General features: G+C 44.2%; 2 protein-coding genes across 2 annotated transcripts; both read left to right on the top strand.

Moving 5' to 3' along the window:
- Window positions 1-3,151: 3,151 nt before the first annotated feature.
- Window positions 3,152-4,039, top strand: mgst2 (microsomal glutathione S-transferase 2; the record flags this gene model as incomplete). The annotated part of the gene is made up of 5 exons (XM_084150615.1): window positions 3,152-3,212; window positions 3,369-3,468; window positions 3,574-3,644; window positions 3,736-3,817; window positions 3,922-4,039. 5 exons carry the CDS (start codon window positions 3,152-3,154, stop codon window positions 4,037-4,039), a joined length of 432 nt encoding a protein of 143 aa, XP_084006741.1.
- Window positions 4,040-6,022: 1,983 nt separating this feature from the next.
- On the top strand, window positions 6,023-9,035 carry LOC311107287 (short coiled-coil protein B). The gene is made up of 4 exons (XM_084149771.1): window positions 6,023-6,144; window positions 7,649-7,720; window positions 7,814-7,894; window positions 7,993-9,035. The coding sequence occupies exons 2-4, from the start codon at window positions 7,702-7,704 to the stop codon at window positions 8,133-8,135; spliced, it is 243 nt and encodes an 80-aa protein (XP_084005897.1). The 5' UTR covers window positions 6,023-6,144; window positions 7,649-7,701; the 3' UTR covers window positions 8,136-9,035.
- The last annotated feature ends 4,980 nt before the right edge of the window (window positions 9,036-14,015 follow it).

The raw sequence follows: 14,015 nt of genomic DNA, 5'->3' as shown, positions 1-14,015 counted from the left end.
AAGCACCTTTGGCAGTGATTACAGCCTCGAGTCTTCTTGGGTATGATGCTACAAGCTTGGCACACCTGTATTTGGGGAATTTCTCCCATTCTTCTCTGCAGATCCTATCAAGCTCTGTCATGTTGGATGGGGAGCGTCACTGCACAGCTATTTTCTGGTCACTCCAGAGATGTTAGATCGGGTTCAAGTCCGGGTTCTGGCTGGGACACTCAAGGACATTCAGAGACATGTCCCGAAGCCACTCCTGCGTTGTCTTGGCTGTGTGCTTAAGGTCATTGTCCTTTTGGAAGGTGAACCTTCGCCCCAGTCTGAGGTCCTGAGAGCTCTGGAGCAGGTTTTCATCAAGGATCTCTCTGTACTTTGCTCCGTTCAGCTTTTCCCCGATCCTGACTAGTCTCCCAGTCCCTGGCACTGAAAAACATCCCCACAGCATGATGCTGCCACCACCATACTTTACCTTAGGGATGGTGCCAGGTTTCCTCCAGACGTGACACTTGGCATTCAGGCCAAAGAGTTCAAACCTGGTTTCATCAGACCAGAGAATCTTGTTTCTCATGGTCTGAGAGTCCTTTAAATGCCTTTTGGCCAACTCCAAGCAGGCTGTCATATGCCTTTTACTGAGGAGTGGCTTCCGTCTGGCCACTCTACCATAAAGGCCTGATTGGTGGAGTGCTGCAGAGATGGTTGTCCTTCTGGAAGGTTCTCCCATCTCCTCTGAGGAACTCTGGAGCTCTGTCAGAGTGACCATCGGCTTCTTGGTCACCTTCCTGACCAAGGCCCTTCTCCCCCGATTGCTCAGTTTGGCCGGGCGGCCAGCTCTAGGCAGAGTCTTGGTGGTTCCAAACTTCTTCCATTTAAGAATGATGGAGGCCACTGTGTTCTTGGGGACCTTCAATGCTGCAGAAATGTTTTGGTACCTGTCCCCAGATCTGTGCCTCGACACAATCCTGTCTCAGAGCTCTACGGATAATTCCTTCGACCTCATGGCTTTCGCTCTGACATGCACTGTCAACTGTGGGACCTTATATAGACAGGTGTGTGCATTTCCAAATCATGTCCAATCAATTGAATTTACCACAGGTGAACTCCAATCAAGTTGTAGAAACATCTCAAGGATGATCAATGGAAACAGGATGCACCAAAATCTCTGAAGCTGGAGACTCTTATCTCCCTCACTAACTTTAAGCATTAGTTGTCAGAGCACCTTACTGATCACTGCACCTGTACACAGCCCATCTGAAATTAGCCCACCCAACTACCTCATCCCCATATTGTTATTTATTTTGCTCATTTGCACCCCAGTATCTCTATTTGCACATCATCTCTTGCACATCTATCATTCCAGTGTTAATACTAATTGTAATTATTTTGCACTATAGCCTATTTATTGCCTTACCTCCATAACTTGCTACATTTGCACACACTGTATATATATTTTCTGTTGTATTTTTGACTTCATGTTTTGTTTTACCCCATATGTAACTCTGTGTTGTTGTTTTTATCGCACTGCTTTGCTTTATCTTGGCCAGGTCGCAGTTGTAAATGAGAACTTGTTCTCAACTGGCTTACCTGGTTAAATAAAGGTTAAATAAATAAATAAAATAAAACCTGAGCTCAATTTCGAATCTCATAGCAAAGGGTCTGAATGTTTATGTAAATACGGTATTTCTGTTTTTTATTTTTAATACATTTGTAAAAATGTCAAAAAACCTGTTTTCGCTTTGTCATTATGGGGTATTGTGTGCAGGTTGACAAGGAAAATGTTGTATTTCATCAATTTTAGAATTAGGCTGCAACGTAACAACATGTGGAAAAAGTCAAGGGGTCCGAATACTTTCCGAATGCACTTGACACATGACCAAATAATTTACATTTATCACACTGCTTGAGTTTGGGCACGAGGCTCTCACAGGGAATCTCATATAACCCAAATACACGTGACAAGTGAGACTCTTCATCAAAAAAGAATAGAATGGATGGAGTGGGCTTATGGAGTGGGCTTCCACACTCAATCTACCATGCGGGTCAGTCGTTGTGCACCAACCACTTGATCCAATTCCTCACGTATATCCTTCGCATTTACTTCTAGCGCCACCCCAGAGATAACACCCTTCGTAGGCGCCCTGCTTCGAAGATCCACACACTACACATTCCAATCCGACATCTTCTTGAGGCGCAAAGCACGCTCCTTCTGTTCCATAGAAACACACAAAAACAAAATAAGCCCACTTCTCGTTATTCTCATCCAATGCATCCATAATTTTAATAGACTTCAAACGGAACTCCCAGGTAACAACATCGATCCAAAACCCTTATTACAACCAAAAAAGACTCAGAACTTGGTTTGGATTTAACCTCCACTTTATTTCTCTTATTTTCTTTTTGCATTCGCCACTGTAATCCGATTCTTCTCACTCTCATCTCCACTCGACACTTCATCGGCTCCGTCATAGCTCCGCATTGACATGATTACTTGATGGTAGGTGGGGGCGGGAGGTCCTGTATAAACACAAACTCACTTCCTTGACAACAGCTCTGCACTGCTCCGCGAAGCACAAGATGTATGAATGCCCTGACTTCTGCAGAGGCCGTATCACCGTAAATGCTGCATGGCCAATGCAGATATCTGATTGACCATGCAACACCTTTAAGAGGCGCTGACATCACTCATATTGAGCTGCATAGTGCCTGTCGATCACTATACAACCAAAGCATGCGGTGGGTCACTGGGCAAAGATCTAAAGGGCATCAAATCACAGTGAGGTCATCATGTCACCTCCAACATTATCCAAGTTCTTCTGACAATATAGCCTACTACACTGAATGACTATATGCATACTGTATACAATACTGAATGTGAGTAATAATGTATATAAAATAAAAATAAAATAAAATGTATGTATATAGGCCTACTGTATATTTATTTTTGCTATCAGAAGTGGACAGCCACCTGTTTTCACTCAGCCTCCTAAAACAACCCCTCCTCAATATTATGGGCGGGTTATAGAAACTCAGCTCTGGAGCATTCATAATACAAGAACAGACTTGTTGACAATGGGTGTGACTTTCCCTAAGGAAGATACGCAAACCAACCTGGTGTTATAACAGTGGACAAACCCTATCTGTCTTAGGCTAAAACTATACTAAAATCATGACTTTGGAAATACCCCTTCTGCTGGCTGCCGTGTCTCTGTTTTCTGCCCTACAAATGGGTAAGCAAACTAAACTTTCAGGCCTTACACTGCAATATGGTTGACTACACGAATATCTATGCCCCTGCTTATGGGAACAGAACCATGAAGGCCTATATTGTGTAAATATAATGTTGAGTTTGTAAGATTGAAGTGTTGTTGGGGTATCTTCCTCAGGGTACCTGGCGAGACAGGTGGGGCTGGCGAGAATGACACACAAGGTCATGCCGCCCGCTGTCACTGGACCACCAGAGTTTGAGAGAACATTCAGGGCACAGTAAGAATTCAAAACTTTATTGATTTTAGATTAAATGTTGTGTCTGCATAACTCAATGCTGATGTGTGTGTGTGTGTGTGTGTCATTGTTCTACTGCATCCCTAGTCAGAACAATGTTGAGTTGTACCCAGTCTTCCTAGTGGTGCTGTGGACTTCTGGACTGCTCTTCAGTGAAGGTAATACTGTATGTCTGAGAATGTTTTAGGGCATTCCTTACATTTTGTACCATAAAATATCATTACATACTGTACATTTGTGTCTTCCTAGCGCTTGCAGTTCTTGGAGGTGTTGTGTATATGGTGGCTCGACAAATGTATTTCAATGGATATGTCATGTCCACTAAAAAAAGGTAGGATTGCCTGAAAAAATGAACATGGCTTAATCTGTACCCTACCTTCCCCAGAAAATGAATACGTGAACTGGACTCTAATGCAGCTTACCTTGTATTTCTAGGTTGCCTGGGTTTTACATGACTTTGGGTGCCTTATTCTGCTTGTCTGTGCTGAGCACAGTCGGTATTCTTCATGGCATTCTTCTTGAATACTTTTACAAAATGGTTTCTATGATGTAAACACATTAGCAATTAATATAAACAAATGGATGGGGAAAATGCTATGTTGGTGACATTTCTGTTTTGTGCTATACACCTGTGAAACTCCAAAATAAAATATAATAAAAAAAAAAAAAAAAAGGGTTTGACCATGCTTTTTCCTGTCTGTGTCAAACTGTCTAGTCAAAGCAGAGAAATTGCAAATATTGTAACTTTGTAACAACAAAATGCAATGTCATCGATCCCCTGTGACATTGTTGCAAAGGGGCTCGCAATAATGGCAACAATCAGGGCAAATACATTTGTAGCTGCTGTAGCTAAATTATGCTCTGGTTTTAATAATCTATTTTATGTCACCCCCTAGCGGTGAAAGATGGGAACAACATGGTGGAATGTTTGTCTGATGTTGTTCCAAAACAACTTGTGGACATCCTGAGGGTTCGTGCTGATTGTACGGAGAATGTGACAGCAGGTTAAATGGCGTCCCTAGATAAGGCATGTATGTCAGGAGAGTTATACTTGGAATACGGAGGAGGAATGGACGGAAAAAGAGAGCCAGAGGAGGTCTAAGAGAGAGAGGGAGGAAGAGGGCAGAGAAAATGGAGATGGTTTGTTAAAGAAGAATGGTAGAAAGTGTAAGCAGAGTGAGTTGAAGACAGGAGTATAAATGGAAGTGAATGAGGGCGAAGTATCGGAGGTGGGAGGTGTGGTGAAGTTCTCGGAGCCCGAGGTTTGCACGGAGGGTCAGGATAAAGATGAGTCTGTGACAGTAGGAGAGAAGTTTTTGGAAAAAGTGGACCCTTGCCTTTTGGCTGATCCATTTGTGGTTTCAGGGTGGGTGAAAACAGAGTTGGGTGTGGAATCGGTGAGGGTAACCAGAAGTGGTCTAGTGATAATTGTTTGTGTTGCTGGTCAGAGGGAGAAGGCGCTCTGTGTTAAACGAATGGGGAAAGAGATGTTAATTGTTTTGCTCTCAAGAAAAGGGCGCCATTGAAAGGCGTGATTACTGGGGTAGCGGTAAATGTGAAAGCTGACCAACTGAAGGGGAAGATTTCCGGTGTTTGTGATGCTCGTCGTTTGGTGCGACGCAGACAGGGTGGCGTGAGTGGAGAAACAGAAGAGTCATTGTCTGTTCTTTTGAGTTTTGATGTTGTCTTTGCCCGACAAAGTGATGTTAGGATATATAAGCTTTCCGGTACCAGCTTTTGTGCCGAATACATTACGTTGTTACAAGTGTCAAGCTTATGGGCATGTGACAGCAGTGTGTAGGAGGGAGGTTCCTAGGTGTGCAGAAAGGCATGAGACAAAGGAATGTGTAGCATTGGGGAAAGTAGTGGTATGTGTTAATTGTAGGGGTGCCCATGGGGCTGGGGATCCGAAATGTCCGGTGTGAGAGGCAGGTTGAGGTTTCCAGGGTTAGAGTAGTGCAGAAGTTGTCTTATGCTGAGGCAGTGAAGAAAGTAGAGGAAGATGGGTCAAGGGGGAGGGATCCTGAGAGGAATGGTGTGAATAGTAGATATGTACCAGTACAGAGGGATAAATCAACAAGTTATATATGTTTCAGTAAGATTGGATTTTTGGCATTTATAGCAATGGTTATCAACTGTACTGCAGGGATGCAACGTAAGTCGCAGAAAATATAGGTTGTGGTGGCAGCTGCAGAGAGGTATTTGGGTGTGCGAGACTTGACATCAGAAGAGTTACAGGGTGTGTTATGTGGTGGTGTCCCATCCTTTCAGGCTGTTGGCCTGAAGTAGGAATTAATAGATTTAAATAGTGGAGTATGGTAATAATTCTTCTTATTATTATTTTATTTTTGTGAGTGTAGTGTTAGATGGTAGGGTATTTGTTGTATATATATATATATTTTTAAAGCAAAGTACAAGGGAGTTATACTCCAGTCTAGTAGGTGGCGGTAATGCAACATTTATTGGATGCCAACCGCCGTTAAACCTCATCGAAGAAGACGACGACGACGACCCCCCCCCCCCCCCCTAGCGGACACACGTGACACATCACACGAATGAGGCGCTAGATGTATTGAGCAGCTGCTGGCAGGATTGTTGTATTTTTCCTGTCATTTTCCATTTCAGCACAACATTCAATAATTTTCTTGGTCTTTGAGGGTAAGTAAGTTACATATTTTCTGTCAATGTCGATTTGTGCTGTTTTAATGGTTTTGTAGAAAGTATTGTTCTGGGTAGCAAATAAGAGAGGTCTGTCAGGGTTTGTTATTGTTTCGCCAGCTGGCCTCTGTCGGCGTAGCTAGCAAGATTAGCTAACCGGCTAACTAGCCTGCTAACGTGGCTAACTTTGGTGCTAAGCCTGGACGCCGGTAGAAGAACATGATTCATAACATTACCGGTAGCATAACATACATTTGGGTGGACAAGTGTTTCTAGATTTGCTTATTGTGACTACGGGCAGACAAAATGCCATTCTTTAGCTAACGTTAGCTAGCATGGTAACTAGCTAGGTAATTTAGCCAGTAGCTACCTAGCTATCTCGTTATCTCTCTGCTCAAAGTAGGGTAATAGTCTTGCAGCCAGCACGTGTATATTATGTAAAGACATTAAAGGGGAAATCTGCATTTCAAACAACAACAAAACGAAAACCCCGCCACTGTTTTGGTAAACAGCTGAGGGATGGGGCTGGAGAGATGTAACCACTCTCATATTCAGAGACGGAGCTGTGCAAGGACTGACCATCCATGAGCTCCTTGGCACAGTTGGTAGAGCATGGCGCTTGCAACACCAGGGTTGTGGGTTTGATTCCCACAGGGACCTGTACATTTTACATTTACATTTTAGTCATTTAGCAGACGCTCTTATCCAGAGCGACTTACAGTTAGTGCATACAATTTTTCATACTGGCCCCCCGTGGGAATCGAACCCACAACCCTGGCGTTGCAAACGCCATGCTCTACCAACTGAGCTACATCCCTGCCGGCCATTCCCTCCCCTACCCTGGACGACACTGGGCCAATTGTGCGCCGCCCCATGGGTCTCCCGGTCGTGGCCGGCTACGACAGAGCCTGGATTCGAACCAGGATCTCTAGTGGCACAGCTAGCACTGCGATGCAGTGCCTTAGACCACTGCGCCACTCGGGAGTGCGCCACTGTACGAAAAAAGTATAAATGTATGCACTCACTACTGTAAGTCACTCTGGAAAAGAGCATCTGCTAAATTACTCAAATGGAAATGTAATGCAAGGACTGACCATCCAAGAATTAAAGGGTATAGCTATATCATTAATTTTACATAATTAAAAGTCCAAAAATGGATGTAGCAATCCCAAGATTGCCCCTTTAAAGTAACTGAAAGGAAATGTTGAAATGTTGCCAACAACTAACTTAATCACAAGTGGAAGTGTACCACTTGGATGGCGAATTGAATGGAGCAGTGGGAACAGTGCCATCAAATGTAGGCCTACCTGTAGAGACCGTTGATTGTATTTAATTATTTACAGCAAGTCAATCAATCCTAAAACGGTTATTAATCAATCCACACATGTAGGCGCCATGTTGTCACAAACCTCGACTTTTCTGAACTACATAATAGAGTTGAACACGTCAGTCATGGGGCCATTGACCCTTGCCTTCCTTCACATTTATTGTTGTCCACTTCCAGTGCCCCTGTAAGTCGCAGCCCTGCATTCCAAAAAGGAAGACGTGTACTTCGCCATGAGCTCCGATGGGGACGGTAAGAGACACACTTCTGGGAAATGTGAAATGCCAGCAGCATGTGATTGCTGTGGACATGTTTGTAAATAAATTCACTGTGTGTGTGTTGTAGGTGACATGGAGAATCAGGCTGAGCTGGAAGAAAAGACAAGGCTTATAAACCAGGTGTTGGAGCTTCAGCACACTCTAGAAGGTGAGACAGCTGGATATGTGCAGACAGACAGGCGAAAGCATCAGTAAATAATGTTACAGTTAATGCAGTTCCTTGAAAATCATTGTTGTCATTGTCAGACCTGTCATCGCGTGTGGATGCAGTGAAGGAGGAGAACCTGAAGTTGAAGTCTGAGAACCAGGTTCTGGGTCAGTATATCGAGAACCTCATGTCTGCCTCCAGCGTGTTCCAGACCACTGACACCAAGAGCAAACGAAAGTAAGCGACCAGCCAGGAACCCCCCCCTACCCTCCTTAACCAACCCTCCTCCCCTGGCCCCCTCTACCTTCAGCCAAATCCCTCATAACCTGTATACCACTCCATAACCGCCCCCGAACTACAACTGGTAGAGTTTATGCCTTTGTCATCATGACAACCCTAGACCCTCCCCTCACTTCGCCACCTTTACGTTTTTTTCAGTGAAGCTCAAGTTGGGTTACTTTTTCCCTTTTGTATTTGTTACAGTATTGCTGTCATTGTTGCACAGTTGTTGTATCCGACATTATGTTATTTTGGGGTGTATATGTTTATTACCTGTTACTACACATAACCTCACCTGGAGGAAGAGACAAGGGAACTGTGTCATTTCAGATTGCCTAGTAGTTTGGGTTGCAAATGTCTGGTAACTTTCCCAAAATTCTCAGGTTTTCCATTAATCCCGGTTGGAGTATTCACAAATGTCCTGCTTATCCTTTTTCTGGAATACCAGGGAATTTGGGGAAAGTTGCTGGAATTTTGCAACCCTAAGGCTAAATTATTTAATTTAGATTGTCATGTTTTAATATTGTGTTTGTCATCAATATTATTAGACTATGCTTTTAGATCTAGGCTCAATTGCAATGATGATTACTTCTCTCCACTGCCAAAGTTTTCCTCAAACAAACAATTTGTTAAAACAGAGCTCAGCCCTTGTATTAGCTCAAATAAATTGTAATTGAATGAACCATTTGGGGCTTGCTCATATGAATCACTGGTGAAGAAAGTTAATTCATTGCATTTATGATCCAGAGGAAGTCACCCTAAACCTGCTGTGTATGCACTGTGTCGCCGGTGTGTACATTTGACCATTATGTTGCTCTTTTCAACATTTGTTTTAATAAAACTGTTTTATTTGCCTTTTTGATTGAGTGTCTGTGGTGGTATTCCTCTCCCCTTGTGTAGTCTCCTCATATTCCTCTCTCACTAAACGATATCTCCATCTTCCACCCTTCCACAGGGGCTCTAAGGGTGTCCGGAAGGACAAATGAGGCACAGCCAGCTTTGAGTTTTGATATTCTGCGTCTCATTGTGACGTCATGTTGTAAATGTATCTGTTGAAATGTAGAGGTATTGTATGTCAGCAGCTAAGAAGGCTCAGTATCTCACAACAATCTGGAACATGTTCTTGTAGTTAACATTATATTTCAGAATCTGGCACACTCTACATGGGCCTGTGGTAGCCTGATATTCAGTTGACATACAAATCCCTAGATTGAGGGTCAATCCCTTTTTAAGGTCAATCCATTAATTCTCAATTTGGAAAAAGTCTGTCCTCTCCTCGACTCAGTCCTCTGTGAGCTGGATACCGATAAGTGGTCGCCATATGTAGGAGTTTCTTAGTTATAAGGTGAAAGGATGAGTTTGCCATCTCCTTGATTGCCTCCTCCAGCCGATGATACACAGATGTATTCTCCCGCCGGCTAACGAGGAAGTTTTTTGACAAATCCGGAGGAGAGGAAAACCAATTAAGAATCTCCCCATATAGTCTCCATAGAAGTGATTGTTGAGTTGACCCAGCTGTTAGACTTGTGCTGGGGAACATTATCTGTTTCTGTCTGCTAGTCTGAGTAAACTAGAGACCAAACGTGGGGAGAGATTGAGCAAATACTACTCATCAACTTGGTTATATCTGTAAAAATAAGTAGGGGATGTAATGTCAGACAATGTTCTTGTTTTTAGAGAGTAGAGGTAACCTGTGTTTTCTATCTACTGTAAGGGTTGGGAAAAAATGAGAATTTGCCAAGCAGTTAAACTGTTATCCACAATCAAGAATGCTTTCATGTTTTATTTATTTATTTACAGCACATAGTAACACATACATACTGTATATACATGTGGAGTGGCTGCGCTCCAGTGATCCCCATTGAAACTAGCAGCTCAGTACCAGAAACATAACAGAAGATTAACAACGAAATGCACCTATGGCAGAAAAGCTACTTGAGGAATGAACCTGATCTACAGCATTTTGGCCAGAAACATGAACACACACACACTTGCGCAAACAGTGTCAATAATACACTCATACAAACAATTGCACCACTCCATATTTGTTCTCAAACACAACATAGTACATTGCATCCATTACTCACCGAGTGTATCGATCCAATCACTGAACTGTCGTTCTTACACTCTAGTATAGCCCTGTACATGTTAATCATGTTTTCCCTCTAGACAACTGAGACTAAAACCACAGCTGAAAACTGGTGCCCAGTATAAAGTCTTCCACAAATGTAGAAGTGCTCAAGTTGATTGACAAACTCATTTAGGAACAGAAAAACACACTTTCTCCTCCAGATTCACATTATAGTCAAAGGTTGAACAATTCTCTGTTGTGCGCAAAGAGAACATCCACAGAGAGTGTGTGTGTGCTTCCATACAGTAGCAGGTGAGGCTCTTGGAGGAACTGCATTGACTGTCCATGTCCAATATAGGTCACTGTTCCAGTTGTGGAGTCACAGGCGAGTGCCGCATGCCCTCCAAGGTTTCTTCTCTCTCTTCCCCTTATCAAAGTTGAATAAATATCTGACAGACAGGGAGAAGCATGAGCGGTTATTACTAATTAACTTAATGAATCCTTAGTTGGTAGAGCATGGCGTTTGCAATGCCAGGGTTGTGGGTTCGATTCCCACGGGGGGCCAGTATGAAAAATGTATGCACTCACTAACTGTAAGTTGCTCTGGATAAGAGTGTCTGCTAAATGACTAAAATGTAAAATGTAAATGTAATGTTTTTCCCCATTCTGTAATACACATGATTTCCCATGCTCTTTTTGTGACACTCATTTGTGGACGGGTGGTCACTAGACTAGTTACAGAATGTTATGGTTTGTTCTCATATCTGTTGATAGTGATTGACGTCAGAGCTACTGAAGGTACCAAGGATACTGATTATTATTGTGAATAAGTTCACAGAGTCCCTCTAAGTTTAGAGCGGGAACTAGGTAGGAATGTGACATGTTTTTCTAGGGAAACAAGCCCCCTTCCTCTTTCAGTTGAGCACCTAGAAGTTGTTTGAAAACACCTTTAAATCTAGTCAACCATTGACTGACTAATAAAACAACAATTTCCTGTCACTTCCTCATACACACACACAGCTCACCTCGCTGAGCAGAACCCACATGTCAGAGTCGTTGTTTACCAGTAGACGTAATGCAGAGATGGGCTGCATCTGTGCGTCTATCTGTCCCTCAGCCACTCCATCCACAAAGCAACCTACAACATGACAAACTTTTAAAACATATAAGTTACCTAAATGTAGCATTATTCTTTAGACCCCTGGCAGAATATACAGTATATTATAACAGTACAACCAGTCACACACAAAACAACCCACAGTGGGATATAGCCCATTGGCAAGCTGGGCATAGAAATAGCATTCCTGGCATGGGTACACTCAGTATGGCTGCTGATCCACACATCACAGTACCATGACTTGAAGGGGAGGGGTCATTCTAGTCATTGTATTTCTATGATTCAGAATCATCCTGATACACAGACCAATACCTTGATGGAGGTATGTCTGCCTGTCTGACCCTGAAAAATGTTTGTGTAATAATAGAAGATGGGAGTATTTCCTTACTCTGGGCCAAAAATAGTTTTTCCTGGTCACGTCATCTGTTCAGTAAAAACTCCTGCTCCTAGTAATGATATAGAATAGTGAAACTCATGTACCAATCACTATGAAGCCTCCATAAGATCCTTTGTATTGAGGAGACTGGCCACCCACCAGTCTGTCTCTCACGGAGCTCTGGAGAGGAAAAGCACGTTACAATCAATGTTCCCTCTTGAGTGAAATTCAATCTCGTGCTTCTCTCTGTAGGCTGATATTTCTGCGCGGCAGTCTCGGGGAGCTTGCAGTAGCGGAGACTTCCGCGCAGCTCCCCGGGACTGCGGCGCAGAAATATCAGCCCACAGAGAGATGCACGAGATTGAAATTCACTCAACTTTCTAGAGAAGTGGTAACCAACCGGTCAAACGCGATTGATTTGTCGATCACCAAGGTATTCCTAGTCAATTGCAAAAAACAATAAGCCTTGTGTTACTATTTTTTTTATTTGTCTCGGGCTGTTGGCGGTAGGTGCACCCGATTCAGTTGCCCTGCGCTCCGGTTAGGCGAACTGTTTCCATTTTGAACCATTTAATTTGTCTGAAGGTACAAACTCTGTCTTCCTGGCGGGCCCAGAGAGCAAATAAGTGAACTATAGGCCTACCTCTGGCCAATCGGATGGCTCAGATGACCGTGTCTGCAGTAGCGTAGCAGGCATAAAAGAAAGCTACAGCAAAGTTGATACTGTGAGATTTCAAAACTTTTAAAACCATGACTAGAGAGAGACTGTCAACGAATACAACAAAGAGATGCTGTTTTTATTAGTGAGTTCATGTTTAAGTTCTTACTCAGCACTGTCAACACTTTGTATTCAACACTTTTATAAGCCATAAATTGAGTTGGACACGTGCGTAGCCACGCAGTCATTGGTGAACAGGGAGTACAGGAGGGGGCTGAGCACACACCATGGTGGGGCCTCCATGTTGCGGATCAGCGTAGCGGAGGTGTTGTTTCCTACCTTCACCACCTGCGGGGGCCCACGTCGGTGGCTCTGTGTTGTTTTCCTGAAAGCGGGTGAAGAAGCTTGTCTGGGAGTGAGGTGTCGGTGTCCGCGACGTGGCTGGCTTTCCCTTTATAATCCATGATTGTCTGGAGTCCCTGCCACATGCGTCTCGTGTCTGAGCCGTTGAATTACGACTCCACTTTGTCCCTGTACTGATGTTTAGCCTCTTTGATTGACTTACCGAGGTAATAGCCGGTCTGTTTGTACACGTCCATGTTCCCAGTCACCTTGCCGTGGTTAAAAGCGGAGGTTCGCGCTTTCAATTTTGTGTGAATGCTGCCATCTATCCACGGTTTTTGTTCTAATTGTCACAGTAGGAACAACATCATCTATGCACTTCCTGATGAACCCGGACACCAAGTCAGTGTATACGTCAATACTATTCCCAGAGGCGACCCAGAACATTTCCCATTCCGCGTGATCAAAACAGTCTTGAAGCATAGATTCCGATTGGTCAGACCAACGTCTTTACCACGAGTGTTTCCTGATTACGTTTCTGCCTATAGGCCATGAGGAGCAGGATGGAGGCACCAAGCGTCCAAACGAAACTATCACAAGGGAAATATTCCACCTTGGCAATAACAAATGGAAGAGTAGCTCAACCGAGCTACTCGCTCTCACAATGAAACAATCACTCACAAAGACAAGGGCAACAGAGGGAACACTTATACACATACTAATTAGAGGAATGAGCACCAGGTGTGTGTGATTGACAAGACATGACAAGTGGAGTGATGAGAATGGGATCGGCAGTAGCTAGTAAGCCGGTGACGACGAATGCCGAAACCTGCCTGAACAAGGAGGGGAGGCAGCCTCGGCGGTAGTTGTGACAGTACCCCCCCCTTGACGCGCGGCTCCAGCAGCGCGACGACAACGGCCTCGGGGATGGCCAGTAGGACGCGGAGCAGGGCGAGCCGGATGGCGACGGTGGAAATCCCGTAACATGGAGGGATTGAGGATATCCCTCACCGGGACCCAGCACCGTTCCTCCGGACCGTACCCCTCCCACTCTACGAGGTACTGAAGGCCCCCCACCCGACGCCTCCTGGAGCGGACAGAGTACGCAGGATGGAACGGACAGAGTACGCCGGGGCCCCCTCGATGTCCAGAGGAGGTGGAGGGATCTCCCGCACCTCAGCCTCCTGGAGCGGACCAGCTACCACCGGCCTGAGGAGAGACACATGAAACGAGGGGTTAATACGGTAATCAGGGGGAAGTAATAACCTATAAGTGACC

This window comes from Coregonus lavaretus (genome assembly GCF_964263955.1).
Source record: "Coregonus lavaretus genome assembly, chromosome: 32".
In the NCBI taxonomy this organism is placed as follows: Eukaryota; Metazoa; Chordata; class Actinopteri; order Salmoniformes; family Salmonidae; genus Coregonus; species Coregonus lavaretus.
This window is presented reverse-complemented; position numbering and strand designations above follow the sequence as displayed.